The sequence below is a fragment of the Pseudophryne corroboree genome, chromosome 5, assembly GCF_028390025.1.
Source record: "Pseudophryne corroboree isolate aPseCor3 chromosome 5, aPseCor3.hap2, whole genome shotgun sequence".
Lineage (NCBI taxonomy): Eukaryota > Metazoa > Chordata > Amphibia > Anura > Myobatrachidae > Pseudophryne > Pseudophryne corroboree.
The window spans coordinates 462414247-462436416 of NC_086448.1; the positions used below are offsets into that span (position 1 = coordinate 462414247).

The window sequence follows — 22170 nt, forward strand, 5'->3', positions numbered from 1 at the left end:
AAATCATATTGGTTTGAACCGCTCAAATCTGTGGATTTGAAATATCTCACATGGAAAGTGACCATGCTGTTGACAAATATCTCACATGGGAAGTGACCATGTTGTTAGCCCTGGCCTCGGCCAGGCGATTGTCAGAATGGGCGGCTTTGTCTTACAAAAGCCCATATTAAAATTTTCCATTTGAACAGGACAGAACTGGGACTCGTCTCCAGTTTCTTCATAAAGGGGTGTCAGCGTTTTCACCTGAAACAACCTCTTGTGGTGCCTGCGGCTACTAGGGACTTGGAGGACTCCAAGTTACTAGACGTGGTCAGGGCCCTAAAAATATATATATATATATATATAGTTAGGACGGCTGGAGTCAGAAAGTCTGACTTGCTGTTTATACTGTATACACCCAACAAGCTGGGTGCTCATGCTTCTAAGCAGTCTATTGCACGCTGGATTTGTAGTACAATTCAGCTTGCACATTCTGTGGCAGGCCTGCCACAGACGAAATATGTGGATGCCCATTCCACAAGGAAGGTGGGCTCATCCTGGGCGGCTGCCCGAGGAGTCTCGGCATTACAACTTTGCCGAGCAGCTACGTGGTCAGGGGAGAACACGTTTGTAAAATTTTACAAATTTTGATACTCTGGCTAAGGAGGACCTGGAGTTCTCTCATTCGGTGCTGCAGAGTCATCCGCACTCTCCCGCCCGTTTGGGAGCTTTGGTATAATCCCCATGGTCCTGACGGAGTCCCCAGCATCCACTAGGACGTTAGAGAAAATAAGAATTTACTTACCGATAATTCTATTTCTCGTAGTCCGTAGTGGATGCTGGGCGCCCATCCCAAGTGCGGATTGTCTGCAATGCTTGTACATAGTTATTGTTACAAAAATCGGGTTATTACTATTGTTGTGAGCCATCTTTTCGGAGGCTACTTCGTTTTGTTATCATACTGTTAACTGGGTTCAGATCACAAGTTGTACGGTGTGATTGGTGTGGCTGGTATGAGTCTTACCCGGGATTCAAGATCCTTCCTTATTGTGTACGCTCGTCCGGGCACAGTACCTAACTGAGGCTTGGAGGAGGGTCATAGGGGGAGGAGCCAGTACACACCATGTGACCTAAAAAGCTTTTTAGATGTGCCCTGTCTCCTGCGGAGCCCGCTATTCCCCATGGTCCTGACGGAGTCCCCAGCATCCACTACGGACTACGAGAAATAGAATTATCGGTAAGTAAATTCTTATTTTACTCTTGGTGGATTGTCATTTTCCATTGCAAAGTAAATGTAACATTAATAGTTTCCATTATGCTTCTGGTAGGTGGGATGATGAACACATGGAAGAGACGTTGGTGTGTCTTGAAAGATGAGACGTTCCTGTGGTTCAGGTCCAAACAAGAGGCTTTGAAGCAAGGTTGGCTTCATAAAAAAGGTGGCGGATCATCTACTCTCTCCAGAAGGAACTGGAAGAAACGTTGGTTTGTTCTCCGTCAGTTCAGGCTTATGTACTTTGAAAATGACAGTGAGGAAAAACTGAAAGGGACCATAGAACTCAGAGATGCTAAGTAAGTATCAAAACATGAAATATTTTCATCTCTACTCTTAATGAGTGATTGAGCTTGAATTCATTACTAAATCTTGGCTAGTGTAATATATTAACATATTGTATTAAACAGGTGTATTACTAAATTGTCCATATACTGGTGGGCAGGAAGAGTAGACAGAGCATAATATTGTCAGGCATGAGGAGAGAAATTAAATACACTGGAGGCGGGGGTACAAGGAAGACAGGAGTGAGAGTGTATAGAGAATGCAGAGGGGTCTGAGGGGAGAGCTGTGATGGATCACAAGCTGCTCAGAAGTATATTAGAGGGGAAAGCAAAAAAAAATCTGAAGAAGTGAGCTTGCTAAGACCAGTGACAGTGAGAAGAGTAACAGCAGGTGCTATTTGTAAAGAGAAGCACAAGTGTGCCAGTTCTCTTCCACCGCAACAGAAGGCCGTATTCTGACGCAGCCACATCCGTGTATGCGTGCATTGTCGGTTGCACTTTATTTATATAAAACCCTTCCTTGGTGTATGTCTGTGACTGCAAGGACTGAGACACCCACTGCCAGCATCCATAGGCGCTGAGATACAGATTGGGAGTGTTTATACTCACCATTGCTCACACCATCCGAACTCGCACCAGCCCTATTGCTCAGATCATGTATGGTTTCCTGTGTGAGCGGTTGAGCGTCTGTGTACGCAGCAACTTTCAGCAACACACCCGCGATACTCACATAAGTATTTCCTAAGCCACCTCTCTGTCATTGCTCAGAAACGCTCATCACTTTTCCAAGACATTTCTGCCACTGTGGGCGGTATTCAAATGATATATCACGCACAATCTCCTTTCTAAAGTTATCTCCGTTATCGTGCATATTGCCCCCATAGTAATCAGGTTTAGCTGCGTAAAGGGTTGGGTCCCATCGCTACCCCAGGGGTAGCGAGCTAAATGATTAGATCACTCTCGTCAGCAAAAACAGAACGGTTGTGGAAGGGGGTGAAAAGAATTGAATACCGCCCTGTGTGTTTCGATGGCAGCCGCACCTCTGTGTGTACACTATGTGTAATGCATGTGACAGACTGTGGCCGTGCGAGATGCCAGCCAAACTTGGACAGTTTTTTAAAGGGTCAATCATATACAAGGCATGGTTTAGCCTTGTACATGATTGCCCCTTTAAAAAAAAAATCAGAGTTCAATCGGCATCCCGCACGATCGCCGAACTTCATTATATCCCGGCCGTGGCGAGAAATAGATTCTTTGCCGCGGGTAGTGATCGCATTCAATAACTGAGTCTTATTAGTCATCTAAAGCACTAAGGTCCTAATTCAGAAATGTGCGCAAACCCAATGATTTGCGTACATCTCGGATGGTGGGACGCAGGACCCATTCTGTGCATGTGCCAAACGGGTCCTGCATCTTTGCACGCAGCGCCCCATGACAAGCTGTGAGCATTTGGGGGCAGGTTGGGGTGCTGCAGGCCAAGATCGACTTCCTAGCCTCAGCTACAGAACTGTGAGGGCCCATCTGAGTAGCCTAAGGGTTACTTTTATGGCCTATGGTCTCACAAGTGATCCGATGCTTCGTCTTAGGATCCAGGACCATTGACGGCTCCAGAGGTAGGGCTGCAGCGCAGTCCAAGGTTCAAATATGGGAGCCACACCTACTATCACCAACTGTCATCCTAAACAGACTCACTGCCAGTAGGTGTGGCTCCCCTATTTGAACTTTGGACTGTGGTGCGATTTGATATGACGGCAGGAGGTGTCTTTTTCCTCAGGTGCCTCCTGCATATTTTCACATCGTTGTTGTGTCCAAAGGCGCAGTAACAAAGTGAACTGCGTCCATCTCTGATTGAGGCACTTGGTACATGGACAGAACATGGTTATCACTAGGTAATGGTTTGTTTTGAGCCTAGTCAATACATTTAGGCTACAGTACTTATGATATTGGTTTGGGCATCTGGTAGGCACCAGAAAACCTTGACAGAGAAAATACCAAACACTACTTTAGATATCGTCAGTAAATATGTTCTCTATTTAGGCTGCAGTGTCTTTAGTGAGAAGTGTGAAGTTATGTAGACCTTGAGGCATGTGCAACATATTCACCATCCTAAAGATATAGCACAGACATAAAAATTATAGCCAAAGGGATCAAGGTTACCGAAGTTATTAATATGTTGAATGTCTGCACAGAGACAGAAATAAGTAGACTTCTTATTTCCAAACCACAGTAGTTACTCTAGAATCTATAGCTGAAAAATACCTTAAGCATGAGGATATTAAAGCCACTGATTTACTCATACGTCTATTGATTGATTTCTAAATTGTAGCCAGTGCTTGTGTGGGCAACATGATATCGGTAATAGTTGTCACACTGCATACAGAAATTCAGTAGTTGTACTCTGGCATTGATTTTAGTGTTTATGTAATTGCTTGTATTTTCTCGGAAGGTCATAATTGATAGCAATGGGTGTTATTAGGACAGACCTGGCTACTGAGCCACTAATGTGACATCTCTGATTGCTGCATTAAAATGCTGGGTCCATTAGCGTCAGCACAGCAGATTACATAGCTGACTTCTCTGTTTTTCACATAGCAGTGAAAAAAAATATTACTTATTCAACAGAACAATAGGATGCTTTAGCATTCACTGCAGTCTGTGTAAATTACATAAAAAAGTTAAGGCAACGAAATCAAAGAATCGGCTTGTTAATATAGAGCCGCCATGATTTCACTTGCAACTTGTAATGTAGTCATAGTTCTGTCCATGCACCCTAGTTATTGTTCGAATCAGTAGCCTTAAACATATATTTAAAATTACCCTTTGCAATCCTGCAAATCCTAAAATAATAAAAAATCCTGCATAATCCTAAAATAATGTTTATTTGTGTAATTCTAATTATTTTAGAGAAATCATCGATAACACAGGCAAAGAAAATGGCATTGACATAATTATGGATAATCGAACATACCACTTAATTGCTGAGTCCCCAGAAGATGCGAGGTAAGAAAATGTGTTGATATGACAACATCTAGAGTACAGCTCTCTCTATTATGTCTTCTCCTCATCCTATACAGCCTTCTGCCATACTGAATTGTACTCCTCATCCTATGCAGCCTTCTGCCATACTGAATTATACTCCTTATCCTATACAGCCTTCTGTCATACTGCATTGTACTCCTCGTCCTACACAGCATTCTGCCATACTGCATTGTACTCTTCCTCATCCTATATTCTGCCATGCTACACACTTCTACTCTTCATCCTAAACAGCCTTCTGACGTACTGCATTCTGCTCCTCCTCATCCTATACTGCTTTCTGCCATTACTGCATTCTGCTTCTCCTCATCCTATACTGCTTTGTGACGAACTGCATTGTACTCTTCTTCATCCTAAATTCTGCCATTCTGCACTCTTCTCCTCCTCATCCTATACAGACTTCTGCCATACTGCATTCTACTCCTCCTCATCCTATACAGCTTTCTGCCATGCTGCTCCTCCTCATCCTATACAGCTTTCTGCCATACTGCTCCTCTTCATCCTGTACTGCTTCTGCCATACTGCATTCTACTCCTCCTCATCCTATACTGCTTTCTGCCATACTGCATTCTGTTCCTCCTCATCCTATACAGCTTTCTGCCATGCTGCTCCTCCTCATCCTATACAGCTTTCTGCCATACTGCTCCTCTTCATCCTGTACTGCTTCTGCCATACTGCATTCTACTCCTCCTCATCCTATACTGCTTTCTGCCATACTGCATTCTGCTCCTCCTCATCCTATACAGCTTTCTGCCATGCTGCTCCTCCTCATCCTATACAGCTTTCTGCCATACTGCTCCTCTTCATCCTGTACTGCTTCTGCCATACTGCATTCTACTCCTCCTCATCCTATACTGCTTTCTGCCATACTGCATTCTGCTCCTCCTCATCCTATACAGCTTTCTGCCATGCTGCTCCTCCTCATCCTATACAGCTTTCTGCCATACTGCTCCTCTTCATCCTGTACTGCTTCTGCCATACTGCTTTCTACTCCTCCTCATCCTATACTGCTTTCTGCCATACTGCATTCTGCTCCTCCTCATCCTATACAGCTTTCTGCCATGCTGCTCCTCCTCATCCTATACAGCTTTCTGCCATACTGCTCCTCTTCATCCTGTACTGCTTCTGCCATACTGCATTCTACTCCTCCTCATCCTATACTGCTTTCTGCCATACTGCATTCTGCTCCTCCTCATCCTATACAGCTTTCTGCCATGCTGCTCCTCCTCATCCTATACTGCTTTCTGCCATACTACATTGTACTCTTCGTCATCCTATATTCTGCCATGTTGAAGTTTTCTCCTCATCATCCTAGCCAACCTTCTGCCATACTGCATTCTGCAGCTCCTCATCTTATACAGCCTTAGTATAGCTTTTCAGAACTTGGCCCTGTGGGCTAACACAGAAGATAGCGTTAGCCGCTTTCTATCTATGAATGCATTTTCTCAAGAGGAATCTTGCGATTCCTTTCTTGCATCCTCCATAACATTTTTCAAAATTACTTGCATGCACAGTCTCAGAAAAGGCAGTGAGGTAATAGTGACAGCCAGAGCCGTAACTACACTTTTTGGTGCCTTGTGTGAGAGTTGGCGCCCCGCCATTTTTCCAATAGGAACATAAGGCGCATGCCTCATGGGGAAGAGGCATGACAAAATTGACCCCAGAGAAAGCCCGTGCTATGATGCCTCTTCCCACACACACACACATTATATGCAGTATAGAAGGAGAGTGCTTATGTGGTGCTGTGCATTCCGGGGTGGGGGGGGGGGGGCACTTTTGGGTTTTTTTTTGTGGGGATGGGATGACATTTTGCTATGTGGCCCAATTATGCATAGCTACGCCCCTGTAGAGAATATTTATTCTTCAACAGGATATCCCATAAGTTATTAGTGTCACCAACTGCAATACTATATGTGATAAACTCATCTTATGCTTTCTGGTGTCATTAACAATTCCCAGAAGTTAATAATACCCCTTTCAAACAGAAACTGAAATTACCGGGTGAAGCAGTTCTACCCGGTAATTTCATGAAAAACACGGGTCCTTTTTCTGTGTGAAAGGGTCAACCCGGGTTGAAATTTCCGAGACTTCGACCAGGGTCGGAGACACGGGAATTTCGACCCGTGTTGACCCTTTCACACAGACAAAATACCCATGTTGACTGCAAATTACCGGGTCAGAATTGGTATTGGTATTATATTGTATTTTATATTGATAGAAAAACATATAATATATTATATATTTTCACAAAAACGGTGCCACACAAAGAGCATCACGGTGGGCATTATGCTGTGCAATTGACTGATGACTGTAATAACTTCCCCCCATCCTCTAGCCAGTGGTACAGTGTGATGAGCCAGGTCCAGTCATCCACAGAGCAGGAAATTCGGGAGATGCACGATGAGCAAGCAAATCCACAAAATGCTGTGGTAAGGGAAAATCCTTTCATTACTGAGCAGAGTCTATTATTCAGTGATTATTTAAATCCTACTAAGCCTTACTGTGTCACACAATATACATCTGTCAGCTAACTCATTACTTGTCACAGTAAAATAAAACATTGCAGACTTTGTCACTGACACCAGCAGGGTGCAGTGTGGTAGGTATTGCTGTCCAAGGGAAGCGAGCCTGGAGATATAAAATATATGATTTAATAATGTCAGCTTTTCAAATGTAAGTGGGCATTTTTAAATACTGTTAATGGGCTCCTCTCCCTCCCATAAATGTCCTTGTTGTAAGGAAAACAACGCTGATCTCTATCATTGTTTGTGGCTGTGGCCTTTGGTTAGAGCCATCTGGTTTCGGGTCTGAAAATTTGCTCTGGATCGCCTAGTTAACTTCTTACAGTTTGATTCAGCCTTGGCCATATTGGGAATATTGGAAACACAGGGCCACAGAATGACTGGCGGTTATTGCAGATTATTACTGGCATTAAGTGTAGCTGGAAAAAAAAAACCCATACTGCAGGTATGGATTCAACTGGGGGTGCTCCCTTTTTGTCTTTTTAAAGAAAAATGGTTTCTTATTCAGGATGGAATGGCTGGAGTCTAGAACCGCTAAGTTCTTTACAATTTGAGAGAGCTACATATCAAAATGTCCTATACAAGCGCGAATATTGTTTACTCAGTATTTTTCTTCCGCATCATGGTACTTAACAAGACTAGTAGATAATGACCCCTGTCTCATAAAGGGGTGGTCTTCAGTATGCCGGCGGTCGGGCTCCCGGCGACCAGCATACCGGCGCCGGGATCCCGACAGCAGGCATACGACACTTATTCTCCCTCGTGGGGGTCCACGACCCCCCTGGAGGGAGAATAAAATAGTGTGGCGCGCGTAGCGTGGCGAGCGCAGTGAGCCCGCAAGGGGCTCATTTGCGCTTGCCACACTGTCGGTAAGCCGGCGGTCGGGCTCCTGGCGCCGGTATGCTGGTCGCCGGGAGCCCGACCGCCGGCATATCGTAGTAAACCCTCATAAAGGGATACTCTTTTAGTTCGCACAGCACCTTCTTACTTACTAAGACAGGAGTCTTATTTATGGATATTATTTATCATTTTTGTTACCTTGTTACTATTTTTGTAAAACCTTTGTCTTTCTATTGCATTGTATACCTGACTATGCTTCAGAATCAATAAAAATATGTTTTAAAAAGTAAAGAAAAATGTTATCTGGGCCGTGCTAGCAGGAAAGGTGACCTTTCATTTGAATCATTTAAGGAGCTAGAATTTGCTACTGTACTTAGAGGATAGTCTAGCTCAGGGATCAGCAGCACTTATGGGTTAATTTATCAAATAGCATGAAAAGTGCTATTGTTTTTATAAATGCTCATCACGGCAATAAAAAATATTTTTGCGGATGTGTCAACTCCCGCGTGATACTGCCTCCAAAATCTGCTGCAGTCCCCATACATACATACATACATACATACATACATCCATGGGACCCTTGGTATTTGTGGGTAACACACAAATATGGCTATTTTCAGGGCACATCTTACAAATATTTGATATATATGCCCCATATAAGATAGTTTGGGACAATTTGGCCTAGAATATCTAAACTGGCCTATGAAGGTGCCATGACTATGACTAGATTTAGATTTCTTTATTTTGTCAAATGATGCGTGTAATACGGTGAAACATATGGTATGCCCAGCTTAACTTCATATTTCATGTCTATTAGCTACACTTAAACTTGACAAATCTTTAGAATGATGATGCTGTAATTTAATTCTAAAAATATGTACATTGTCTTTTATGGATGAATATTTCTTGTTCTAACCTGTCACTCATATATACATTTCTCCAAACGCGGTATTTGTTCTCTGTGTAGGGCACCTTGGATGTTGGATTGATTGATTCTGTCTGTGCTTCTGACAACCCTGATAGGTGAGTCCTCAACATACACCCTTGGTCTGCTAAGATCTTCACTGATTTACTGTTCAAATAATCACAGCAGACCAACATAAAACAGCTCTGATCATTTTCATTAAGTGATAATAATCATTAAATTGTATTCAACATAAGAGTGCAATCTAAACACTGCCATAAGCATGAGCATTTATTAGGACCATTATGCCAGTATAGGATAAATATGAAATAGTACTTTGTAGTGTGTCAGTATTTCAATAGTGCGATTACACGTTTTCTTAATTTTAAACCTAACGCCATCTAATATGATCGTCATTGATTTGTTTAATTTTAAGGACTTTACAAGTCTGCGCAGTGTTTCCACAACCTCTGTTCATCTTTACAATAAATAAAACATTTTCCACTTATTTGAATTGTACAAAGTCATTTGCCCAGGGTAAATCATTCTTAGGTCTGGTTGTTGTGCCAACATTGTCCGTGTTTACAGCTAATAACATTTTCCCACCTTTTTCCTTCAGACCAAATTCATTTGTAATCATCACTGCAAATCGTGTCCTTCACTGTAACTCAGACACACCTGAGGAAATGCATCACTGGATAACATTACTGCAGAGATCCAAGGGTGACACTCGGGTGGAGGGACAGGAATTCATTGTCAGAGGTGAGAGGCAAATTTCATACACATCCTTTTTATTAAAAAAAACATATTTTGTATTGATTTGTCTACAGCCATCATAGCATGGAAATTATTTATTTATAAAAATAAAAAATAGTAAAGATCAAGAGACTAGGCATAATAATATAAATATGTCAAATCAAAATATGATTACTTCATAAGGTGTGGTTGAGGGTCAAGGGGGTGGGGGATAGAGTTGGGGGTATAATATAGATCAATTCAGAAATATCTATAGATACACTTAAAGTTAGGGTGCACCCAATGGAAATGACTCATTTGAGTGCATAACCGTTCGGAGTATGACATGATTTGGTTTCAGAGTACTTCTCATTTACTGCCCCCCTGGTGAGGGAAAAATATTTCTTTCAGAAATTGCAGACACTGTTGCTGGACAAGTCAAGCATAATGAAGAATATCAATCCACAATAATCCGTAAGAAAATATGAGATCACGGCAGCAAACAATAGGCTGGCTCAGCATTTATGTACAGTGCCAGCCAGCATGCCTGGAGCCTGATGAAACCCAGTCCCAATTAAGATGCAACAAGTTTTCTAACTTCTTGGCAGATAAAGTATTCTCCATCCGGTCTGGAGTCTCCACAGTGCCATTAAAGGAGTGCCAAGTTTCCAAGCCTGCCAATGTAAGCCACATAGTCTTCATGGACCAGCTTTAACTCCATGGATGTAAAAGACATTGTCGAAATTGCCCGAATGTTACATCCCACTACCTGTGATCTGGACCCTGCCTCAACCGAGCTCCTAATAGGGTGTATGGGCATAATTGGCCCTGAAATTGCAAAAATAGATCAGTGCTCTTTGCAGACAGGCATTTTTCCTGAATCACTAAGCAATTGTTAGACATTGTCTTAAAAATATTAATTTAGATTCCAACTGCTTGACCAACTGGTATCGGAATCAAACCATCCTTTTCTAGGAAAGGTTATTGAGAAAGTGGTTGCAACTCAACTGGAAACCTGCTTGACAACCAATGATATTTATGATCCATTCCAATCAGGATTCAGGAGAAGACACAGCACTGAAACAGCCCTGCTATGTGTGCTTAATGATCTTCTGATGGCAAGAGACAGAGGTGACAGTTCAGTCTTAATCCTTCTGGGTCTCTCTGCAGCATTTGATACCATGGGCCATGGAATTCTGATTGACCGCCTGAAATATTTCTGTGGACTGTATGGCACAGTCTTTAGTTTGTTTTTAAATCATTTCTCACCAGCAGGGTACATTGAGTTTTGACTGGAGTATACTCATCGTAACCAGTGCCACTGGCACGTGGTGTTGCAGAATGATCTATACTATCCCCCCATGCTTTTTGCCATATATTTGCAACCATTAGGTGAAATAGTCAGACGTCATGGCCTGGTCTACCACTGCTATGTGGATGATACACAACTGTACCTGTCCTTTGCTCTGGGTACTGAGAACCCAATAACAACCCTAAATGGCTGACTAGCTGAGCTCCAGGAGTGGATGAGTAGCAGTTGGCTGTGACTGAATCCTGACAAAAGGCTGCAGCATAGCTAACCGTCTGGACATATATTTGTGGGTTCAGAATTACAAAACACTGATAATGTGCAGAATCTTGGTGTTGTCATGGATGGTGGCTTGACACTTAAACATCAGGTATCAGCCTTAGCCACAATCAAATCCTCATTCTTCACTGAGGAACATAGCCAGAATAAAGCACTTAATTCCCACTGAAGATCTGCCAAAAGTTATACATGCATTTATATCATCTCGATTACAATACTGCAGTGCCCTCTACCTTGATCTCCCAGCAAAAAAATTGCACTGCCTACAGCTGGTAGAAAACGTAGCTGCCAGGCTGTTAACCATCCAACCCCGTTCCAGCGACATACTGTAACACCCATTCTCTACTCTTTCCAGTAGCTGCCTGTAATATGGCAAATCTATTTCAAGAGTGGCTTACTGACTTTCAAAGCACTACATGACCAGGGCCCAAGGTACCTGAAGCAGCTTATGATTCCATACCACCCCGCTCGATTACTGTGAATTGTAGACGAAGGACTATTAGCAGTACCTAGAATCTCCCAGAATTTATCTGGGGGTTGAGCTTTTAGCAGTGCCGCTCTGACTCTATGGAACTAGCTTCCCCGCACAGCTTGATAGGACACACTCTAAAATCATTCAAAAACAGATTTAAGACTTACCTGTTTACTCAAGCATTTCCTTAATGTGCCTCTAGTATCTCCATTCTCTCTGTATTTGATGAAAAGCCTTTCTGTCCTTTTTTGTTTCTGTATTGTATTATGTTCATCTGTTAAGCGTCTTGAGTCCTATTGGAGAAAGAGCACTATACAAATAAATTATTACTATTATCCTTCAAGTTAAATCACCAGCTGATATTGACAGTATAAGTTCCAGAACTCTGTAAGTTTTATTCTCTGTTTCCCAATCTGTAGTGTGTAATATATGGATCACAGTTTATTTAAAATTCAGCACAATGTCAGTAAATTTGTTTCCCATATAACATATAACTTATTTTTCTAGATCTGCTATTGCTCATTGACTGTCCTTTTTGTTCTAAATGCAGCCATACACCCATACAGATGTTCTTAACTAAGCTGGGTGCACTGGGGGCCTGATCCTAAGCCGCATGTAATGTGGTCACATTATGCTGTTTGCATCAATTGGTAGTCCTTTGCATACATCCACTTGTATTCTGGGGCAGACACATATATGCACCCGCAGTGCCCCTGACCTCAGTTTGGTAGGGCAGGCATCATAGCTAGTAATTGCACAAACATTTTCTTCTTGGTGCAGAAAATGCAACTGAAAATTGCATGCAGGCTGCCAGCATACTTACCGGATGCTTCTCCTATGTGCTTATGTAGGCTTATGTAAGTTGCCAAAATTTGCAAGATGTGGCCTCAGTCTGAGTATGTGCAACGGAGCCCCAGGGTCTCTGAGAAGCAAAGCATACGATCTGTGGATCAGAATATTAGATATTTTATAGGAGCTAAGAAGAATCTATATCCAAGAGGATGAAACAATGGAACATTCCCAACATATATGCCAGATACTTCCAGTCTCATTGCCGCCACGTAAACAGTACACTGTTCATGAATCACAGATGCAGTGTAACAAAATGACATTTCTTAGAACTATAACAACTGTGTAAATATTATCAGGAGAAGTTTGGAAACAATGTTATTAGTTTAGTTTATGTTTTTCATATTTGCTGATATAATATACAGTAAAACAGTGCTATAAATACTATTTTGCTTTTTAAGGCTGGTTACACAAGGAAGTGAAAAATAGCCCTAAGATGTCGTCACTGAAGCTGAAGAAGCGCTGGTTTGTGCTTACTCACAACTCACTGGACTATTACAAGAACTCGGAGAAAAATGCCATGAAATTAGGCACCTTGGTTCTTAACAGCCTATGTTCTGTGGTGCAGCCTGAGGAGAAAATCTTTAAGGAAACTGGTAATATACTTTTTTCCGTCCTCAAACTTTCAAGACCTTTTAAAGACACATAAAGTCAAATTCTATTGTTCTCTTACATTTGTGCTAATTAGATTTGTTTGAATAACAGGATACTGGAATGTGATCGTGTATGGACGCAAGCACTGCTACCGTCTTTATACTAAACTGTTAAATGAAGCTACAAGGTGGTCCAGCGCTATTCAGAATGTCATAGACACTAAAGCACCTATAGACACCCCAACACAGCAGCTAATACAGGACATAAAGGTAAGCATCCAGCATACCAAACCTGTCCTCTAACATCCTGTAGTGCAGTGGTAGCTGGGGCAGACAGAATAACATGGCCAGAAGAAGTAGTGGGAAAGTAACATTATTTACATGGTGTCTCAGCACAAGTTTTGGGTTGGGTCTGCTTGATCGGCGGTCAGCAAACGGACGTGGTATCCCGGCAGCGGAATGCCGGGGGGGTATAACAAGCCCGTTGCGGGCTCTGTTCTGTTCCCGCTCTATGGGGGTCGTGGAATAGTTCCTGTTGGTGGGCATGTCGTCCATCGGCATTGTGAGCGGGCGGGATTTACGGGCCAGTATTGTCACCAGCAGTCTCCTGACCGCCGGTCACATAACTGCAACCCCCAGTTTTGTACTGTTTCTGTGGTGTGTTCATCTGACTGAGTAGCTGGCACAGTGACACTTGCATGAATCATAAAGCATGACGTGTGTGTTGCATAACCATATACTGTGGTTCTGATTATTGTCTGCTTTCTTTTCAGGAGAACTGTCTGAATGCTGAAGTTGTGGAGCAGATTTACAAAAGAAATCCAATTCTGCGTTATACTCATCACCCTTTACACTCCTCTTTACTACCACTTCCCTACGGAGACATCAACCTAAACTGTAGGTGTATCGCTAATCAGATGAAAACCTGAACACTTCGGAAGCAGACAATGAAACTAGTGAGTTACTTTCAATGGTGCACACAGGAGTAAAAAAAACTCTAGTTTATTAGGTCTGCATTCAGATATATTGCTGTCACAGTAGCTTTGTCTCCCTTATTTAGTTTCCAGTTCTACTATTAAGAGTAAATAACAATCTCTATGTATGTAACTACCTATTGTCTAATGTCTGGCTACATTTTGTCTAGACATTAATGATAAACTAAAACTTATACTACATAAATAAATACACAGAGACTTATTTGCGGGGAAAAGGGTGTGCTTTATTTAAATAATAGGATATGGGGGAAAATAATTTTAGTAAAGAAAGAAAGAACGGCCCTACACAGCAGTGTTGCTGTCTGCTCACTACGCTGATCAGCCCTAGGTGGAGGCTGTCTGCCAGCCCATCACACACACTCTTAAGGTATCCAAACTGTCCTACCATTGACACAGGACCAGTGGTGCCACTCACCCCAGTAGGGTATGATCAGTCTAACCCGTGTATTGGCAGGGAGAGCACCTCCAGATCTACTGTACAAGACTGCCACTGCTACCGTTGTTTCCTGCATTAAAGCCGACAACCGAGACACACTAACGGGATGGGTGGGTGTTAATGGCCAAAAAACAAGAGACCTCCACTACACAGAAACCACTAGAATAAACCAACAGCTACACCCACAAACATCCCCCTAAACCACTGATTGGATAACTACATGAACAAACACAATACATTAACCCCTGCTAAGCCATATATAGGCATACCCATACTAGCTGTTTAATACATGACAGTCTATTAAAAATGCCTTCTGTTGCTCAAATGCAAAATTCAGAAATATGGACTATCGATATTGATGCATATTACCCCCTGGGTTTGGGAATATTACAGTAGTTTAGGGCGCAAAATATTCAAATAAAGAAATAGATAATGGAAAAAAGGGATAATAGGTGTGTTAAAAATAAGGCTGGAAGTTAATTTCTGTCATTATTCATTTCTTTATTTTAATATTTCGTTCAATAAAGCAATTATATTCCCAAACCCAGGAGAGGTGATATGCATCAATATAGTTAGTCCAATTTCTGAATTTGCAAATAACATACATAGAGACTGCTTTTATTCTTAATACTAGAAATTTAGAATGAATATGGGGAGATAAATCTGCTGTGACAAAAAAATATTTTTAATGCTGGCCTGATAAAATAAAGATTTATTTAGTTCTGAGTTGTGTGACCCATTGAAAGTAACTCACCTGTCTCTGTGTGATTTGTATTGTTATGATTTACATGATGTGCCCTGATTACACACCTGTTTGTTAAAGCCTTCCATCCCTTCTTACACTCTTAGGGCTATATTCAATTGATATATCGCGCCTAATCTCCCGTCTGAAGCGATGGGAGATTGTAGGGCAATATTCAAATAATATATTTTATCGTCCCTATTGCGCCCATAGCAGTTGGGTTAAGCCACATAAAGCGGCTAAACCATACTAAAGTAATGGACGCTACCGCGAAAAGTCCAAATTGGGCACCCAAACGGGTCACTTTCATGCATTTTAGCTCACCACCCCACCCCCCCATATCTTGCCCGTTGACAGAAACAATTGAATAGCTGCCATTGGGCACGAAAGGGTGCAAGAGGGGGCGCAAATAATTGAATACCACTCTTAACGCTCATCTGCCATTCTGCCTTCTCATCTCTTCACAGTTCATCTCAAAGATAACGCCTAATCCTTTAGACTGTTTACCAGTCTCCTGTCTGCCCTCTCTTTTTGATAGAGTCCGTGAATTTGAACCAATTGGACTGGCACCAGATCATAGATTACTTCTCCTAAAAATTATATCTCAGTTTGTTGTGTAAATTTTCTCAGTTTTGTTATTTCTCTTTTATTCCTTTTACATTTGTATTACATTTTTACTGTGATATATCCTATTGAAATTCTTGTACGGAGTTGCGTACACTTGGGGTGCCCTATAAATAACTAATGATAATAATTTAGCGCTTGGTCAAACGTTTGTGTGAATGTGTGAATAGCCAGCTCAGCCAAAAGACTTTGAGAACACTTTGTTGACAGTTTAGTAGATTTATATCAAATTAACATATTTTCCAATAACACATGATCATTTTCCTTTTGGTTGAATGATTTAAAAAAAGTTTACTGATAAGGAAAAATTAGTATTATATTTTGTTGAACTGTGAAATCAATTAAGAAGATATCACTGTCATCTTAGAACAGTTTGCAGTTTTACAATCTAGATTGTTAATTAACTGTGTCTATGTTCTACAATTTATCAGCCATACAATAGAATTAACAAGCTTGGAATTTCTTTACAGTGCTAAAAGATAAAGGCTATACCACACTCCAGGATGAAGCTATCAAGATTTTTAATTCTTTGCAACAGCTTGAGTCTCTTTCTGATCCCATCCCAATAATCCAGGGCGTTCTTCAGACCGGCCATGATTTACGGCCGCTAAGAGATGAACTCTACTGCCAGCTTATCAAACAGACCAATACTGCACTGAACCCAGGCAACACAGGGAACACGTATCATTGGCAGATACTCACTTGCCTGAGTTGCACCTTCCCACCTAGTCGCAGCATACTCAAGTATCTTAAATTTCATCTGAAGAGGTGAGATGTTGTTTAGACAGAGAAACATGTTGTTTTGTAGATTTCTGAAGATGATGTAAACTAACATGGCCAAACTGAAAGCTTTGCTTTTCAGGATTTAGTACATAGGGGTCAGATCAGTGGGGGTAATTCAGACCTGATCGTAGCAGTAAATTTGTTAGCAGTTGGGCAAAACCATGGTTTTGCCCAACTGCTCAGAGGCAGAACTCTGGGAGACAACGGAGTCATCTGCCGCCGGGCTCCTGCTCTGAAGGGGGGCACCTCTCCTCCCATTCTGTGACACCATTGAATTAAGTTAATTGATAGCTGTCGCTGTCTTTTCAGTGGCCGACTTCCTCACTGGTCCCTGCACCTTACACATTACACCCTCTTTATTATACTGAATATACACATTTTACAAGTGTCACACCCAGGATTAGAAACCACAGCCTATTACACTGGAAGCAGACACCTTACTGATGAAGCTGTTTGCTCCTGTATAGGAAATATGAGAATTTTAACTATATGAAGATACTTCTCTAATAATTACATGTAACTTCATATAGTTAGAATTCTCATGCTTCCTGTACAGGAGCAAATAACTCCATCAGTAAAGTGTCTGCTGTTAGTGTAACAGGTCATGGGTTCTAATCCTGTGTATGACTGCTAAGAAATGTTTGATTTAAATAAAAGACAATGAAATGTATAAATACAGTATATACATTTTTTTTCAAAACACTCCATACACACACACACATATATATACATACATACATACATATACACACACGCACACATACATACATACATACATATATTTATCTTAATATAGGAAATAGGGGGGCACAAATATTTATCTTGCCTCCGGGCAACTGTGACAAACTTACGCCACTGCAACTGCTAACAAATTTGCTGCTATGATCAGGTCTGAATTACCCCCATAGTCTCTATTGATAATAATGGGGAGTGCTTCTTAGCATTCTGCAGGAGATTTCTGTGTGCTATTAGTACATAGCCACAAACCATAACTTCAGTTTCTATGTAACTGATCAATAGGCTCATTAGAGACAATTCTCTATGGGGGGCGGGGGGTATCCAATTTACTGCGCTTGCTATTCATTTCCCTTGGGTTATCCTATCAGCCCCGACAAGCCAGCCCGAGCCATGACTTATCGAGAATTTGGTTTCACCTGCCTCAGGCAGACGAAACAGCAGCCCCGTAAACAGCTTAATTTTCATGTGAAAATGGGGCTGAGGCCGCGAAAACACACAGGTCTCACTATTCACTGGTTTTACATGTATTGCTATTGTGATATAAATTCAGCGATCAAAGCTACAGAGAACAGTAAATTTAAAAACAAGCTATTTACCAAGGTATTAATTAGGTGTCGGGCAGCTTGATAACTTGTAAGGAAAATCATATGCTTATTAACGATATAAGCTATTACAATTATTTGGAAGGAATAGTTTATCCAAGGTTGTCAAGGCGTCCGGATTCTGGCATTTGTGTCTGTTAATATTCCTTCACCATTATCAAGTTAAAACATCTTTAACCTCAGAGAGTGCAAAAACAACTCCTACCAAGGTGAAACAGGCGCTTGATATGTGGTTGCTGCAACAAGCAGCTGCTACAAAAAACAGGTACGTCACTCCTGGATAGATACAAATACAAAGAAAATAGCAGCACTATAAATGGAAATGATTGGATTGGTGTTGATTAAAAATATATAACAATTTATTCTGTCAATGAATACAATTTCATAATAAAAATCTCGTGCCAGGACAAATAACAATGTAAAAAGGTACAGAATACGATAAACACCTTCTCCGCTCCTTGTAATCAGTTGAGGTCACCTGGTGGGAAATTCTAAGCCATCAGGCTGTCCCCATTCATTTTCCGGCCACGGTCACATGACCGCAAGTCGGGGAGTCATGTGACCGATGTTATCCTATTGTGACTTTCGTGGGTGCATCTAGCATCCACCACGTGACTGTGTCACGTGACACGGCACCAATGACGTCATATGATGCGGCACCGATCACATGACTGAGCCACGTGACTCGGCGCCGGTCACGTGAGCAGGTCACGTAGCGGCTCCTTACAGCAAAGAAAAAATCTAGATGCAGGCAAAGAGCATCACATGACAGGGATTTCTCCGGTTATGTGACGCTACTTTGCACACATTCTGCAAACCAATAATAATAAACAAGGTCATATGGTTTCAATTGACCAATCATAGGTCTTACTTCTAACAATTACCATGGTAATAGAAAAAATATATCAATACATCTATATTTATACAGTTGTCTATGGAGACATTATATTAATATGACATATATTATAAAGACAATAGTAAAAAGCATGTGTTAACACAATACAAGTGTTATAGAGACCATATTTAAGAGCATATGTTTACACACCATAGATAAAATCTAATTTAGCTTAATTGAATATAAAGACAGTAACCAGGTATATGGAGCCTAAAGAGGGAGGAGGGAGGGGGAAGAAGAGGGGGGGAAAGAAAAAAATGGAAGAGTTATTTATAACCGGATTTATAACCATCATTGTTCCACCTAAAACACATACCAAAGAGGACAACAGCGGCATTCACGTATCTAATGAGGATAAAGATTCCAAGCAAGGACTCAATCTAATGGAATCATCTCGACCTCTAATAAACGGTGACCAGTAAATATATCGATCCTGCCGAATTGTGTTGTGTACTATGGGGGTCATTCCGAGTTGATCGCTAGCTGCATTTGTTCGTGGCGCAGCGATCAGGCTAAAAAATGGCAGTTATGCGCATGCGTATGCGGCGCAATGCACACGCGCGACGTACGGGCACAACAAATGATGTAGTTTTGCACAGGGTCTAGCGATGCATTTCAGTCGCACTGGTTGCCGCAGAGTGATTGACATGAAGTGGGCGTTTCTGGGTGACACCCGACTGTTTTAATGGAGTGTTTGGGAAAACGCAGGCGTGCCAGAAAATAAACAGGCGTGGCTGGGCGAACGCTGGGCGGGTGTGTGACGCCAAATCCGGAACTGACTAGGTTGAAGTGATCGCTGAGTAGGTTTTGAGCTACTCTGAAACTACACACAAATTTTTTTTGCATGCGCTCTGCGATACATTCGTTCGCACTTCTGCTAAGCTAAAATAAACTCCCAGTGGGTGGCGGCATAGCGTTTGCACGGCTGCTAAAAACTGCTAGCGAGCGATCAACTCGGAATGACCCCCTATATTGTTATCAAAGACTTGTGGACATACGAGGGGCAATTATTAGGAACAGACACCAAACAGTCTGAGAAGGTGTTTATCGTATTCTGTACCTTTTTACATTGTTATTTGTCCTGGCACGAGATGTGACATCAGTCTTTTTTATTATGAAAGTGTATTTATTAACAGAATAAATAATTATATATTTTTAATCAACACCAATCCAATCATTTCCATTTGCAGCACTGCTATTTTCTTTATATTTGTAACCTCAGAGAGACCTATGGTAGGGGTTGCCAAGCTCTTGTGACTGTATGATAGGCTGAAAAGATAAGATGTTCTGGGAAATGTTATGTTCTGTATATTAGAAATGGTTTTGCTCAAAATCATTCCCTTGTGGCTAATATTTAATATTGAAAAGATCCTTTTTAAGACCCTGACCAGAACCAGTTATGTTTGCTGCATCTTACTTAGGAGGTAACAAATATTGGAATTGCTTGGGTCTGTATAGCCATCTTGGGTCAAAGGAAAGTTGTCCAAAACCCAAAGGTTCTGCAGGGCCCAACAAGGTCCACCAACTAAAAGCCAATTCAACCTGAGGATAAACACTGTATTGTGAGCTAGTGGTAACAAGGCCAAGCTGCATAGATAGGAGATTATCTGGGTATTTAAAATAGTTTATTGTTTCATAAAGCATCTAATGCTAGTAGGGTGAAAAGAGGGCCCAATCCATTGCAGAGTATTGATAGCCCCTGGGTGATATTTGGATATTAAACAACTAATGTGGGACAAATATATTTACATTTATTTTAGTCATTGCTTTAACTACTGGGCATTCAGAGTATGTCACAGGACACTGCTCAGACTGACTCTTTCTTTTTAAAGTTTTCTACAAAAGTGGAAGATAGAAGCTCATGTTCTTCTTAGTATTTAATGTAAATGTAAAACTTATCAAGTGGATAGAAAACCACAGTTATGTGTCAGTGTTTACTTGATAGGTTTACTTTTCTTTTGAAACTAAGGGAGGTATTTATCAGAACTCAAAAAGAGATACAATTGCGAGACAAAGTACCAGCCAATCAGCTTCTACTTTACATTTTACAGGCTGTGGCCCTCATTCCGAGTTGTTCGCTCGCAAGCGGATTTTAGCAGATTTGCTCATGCTAAGCCGCCGCCTACTGGGAGTGAATCTTAGCATCTTAAAATTACGAACGATGTATTCGCAATATTGCGATTACACACCTCATAGCAGTTTCTGAGTAGCTCCAGACTTACTCGGCATCTGCGATCATTTTACTGCTTGTCGTTCCTGGTTTGACGTCACAAACACACCCAGCGTTCGCCCAGACACTCCTCCGTTTCTCCGGCCACTCCTGCGTTTTTTCCGGAAACGGTAGCGTTTTTTCCCACACGCTCATAAAACGGCCAGTTTCCGCCCAGTAACACCCATTTCCTGTCAATCACATTACGATCGCCAGAACGATGAAAAAGCCGTGAGTAAAATTCCTAACTGCATAGCAAATTTACTTGGCGCAGTCGCAGTGCGGACATTGCGCATGCGCATTAAGCGGAAAATCGCTGCGATGCGAAGATTTTTACCGAGCGACCAACTCGGAATGACCTCCTGTGTTTGACAAATTACAGTTAGGAGTTGATTGGATGTCACTTTATCTCTCACAATTTTATCTCTTTTCAACCTTTTGGTAAATACCTTCCTAAATCACATATTTACATATTAGACCAACTAATATTCTATATGCATTTTTGGGTGTTTTTTTTTTTTTTTTACTCTTTGTAGAATACGGGAACACTTTCAAGGCTCAGAAATGGAGAAGTATGCTGTATTTATCTACGAATCACTGAAGAAAGCCAAATGTAGGGAGTTTGTTCCATCTCGAGAAGAAATTGAAGCCTTAATTAACAGGCAGGAAATAACCACCACTGTATACTGCCACGGCGGGGGAGCTTGCAAGATCACAATCAATTCTCACACCACAGCTGGCGAGGTGAGAGCCAGCACTAACCAAACGTCATACTTTTTAGTCCCAGCGAGATGTAGACATTAGTGCTGCTAATTATGTTATTAATTAGAGCTGTTGATGGAAACTAATGTGAGAAAGTTGAGTAATTACATATATTATCTGAAATGCTGATAGATTATGTGAACTTCTGCAGTTAATTAGCAATTTTTTAGCTATGGTATGTTTAAGGCAGGATGTTATTTTGCAATTTCTGCAAAAGAATTTCTCTTATGTCCTAGAGGATGCTGGGGACTCCAAAAGGACCATGGGGTATAGACGGGCTCTGCAGGAGACATGGGCACACTAAAAAGA

The 22170-nt window shown here is 41.5% G+C and overlaps 1 protein-coding gene across 1 annotated transcript in view; it reads left to right on the forward strand.

The window, feature by feature from the left end:
- The window catches only part of MYO10 (myosin X), a 457089-nt gene that overhangs the window by 413305 nt on the left and 21614 nt on the right, over window positions 1–22170 (forward strand). Inside the window, exons 27-36 of the mRNA XM_063922946.1 lie at window positions 1308–1551; window positions 4441–4536; window positions 6908–7001; window positions 8902–8957; window positions 9458–9600; window positions 12884–13078; window positions 13188–13345; window positions 13849–13972; window positions 16343–16640; window positions 21636–21843. Coding sequence (XP_063779016.1) covers window positions 1308–1551; window positions 4441–4536; window positions 6908–7001; window positions 8902–8957; window positions 9458–9600; window positions 12884–13078; window positions 13188–13345; window positions 13849–13972; window positions 16343–16640; window positions 21636–21843 — 1616 coding nt within the window. The remainder of the gene's footprint in view (window positions 1–1307; window positions 1552–4440; window positions 4537–6907; window positions 7002–8901; window positions 8958–9457; window positions 9601–12883; window positions 13079–13187; window positions 13346–13848; window positions 13973–16342; window positions 16641–21635; window positions 21844–22170) is intronic.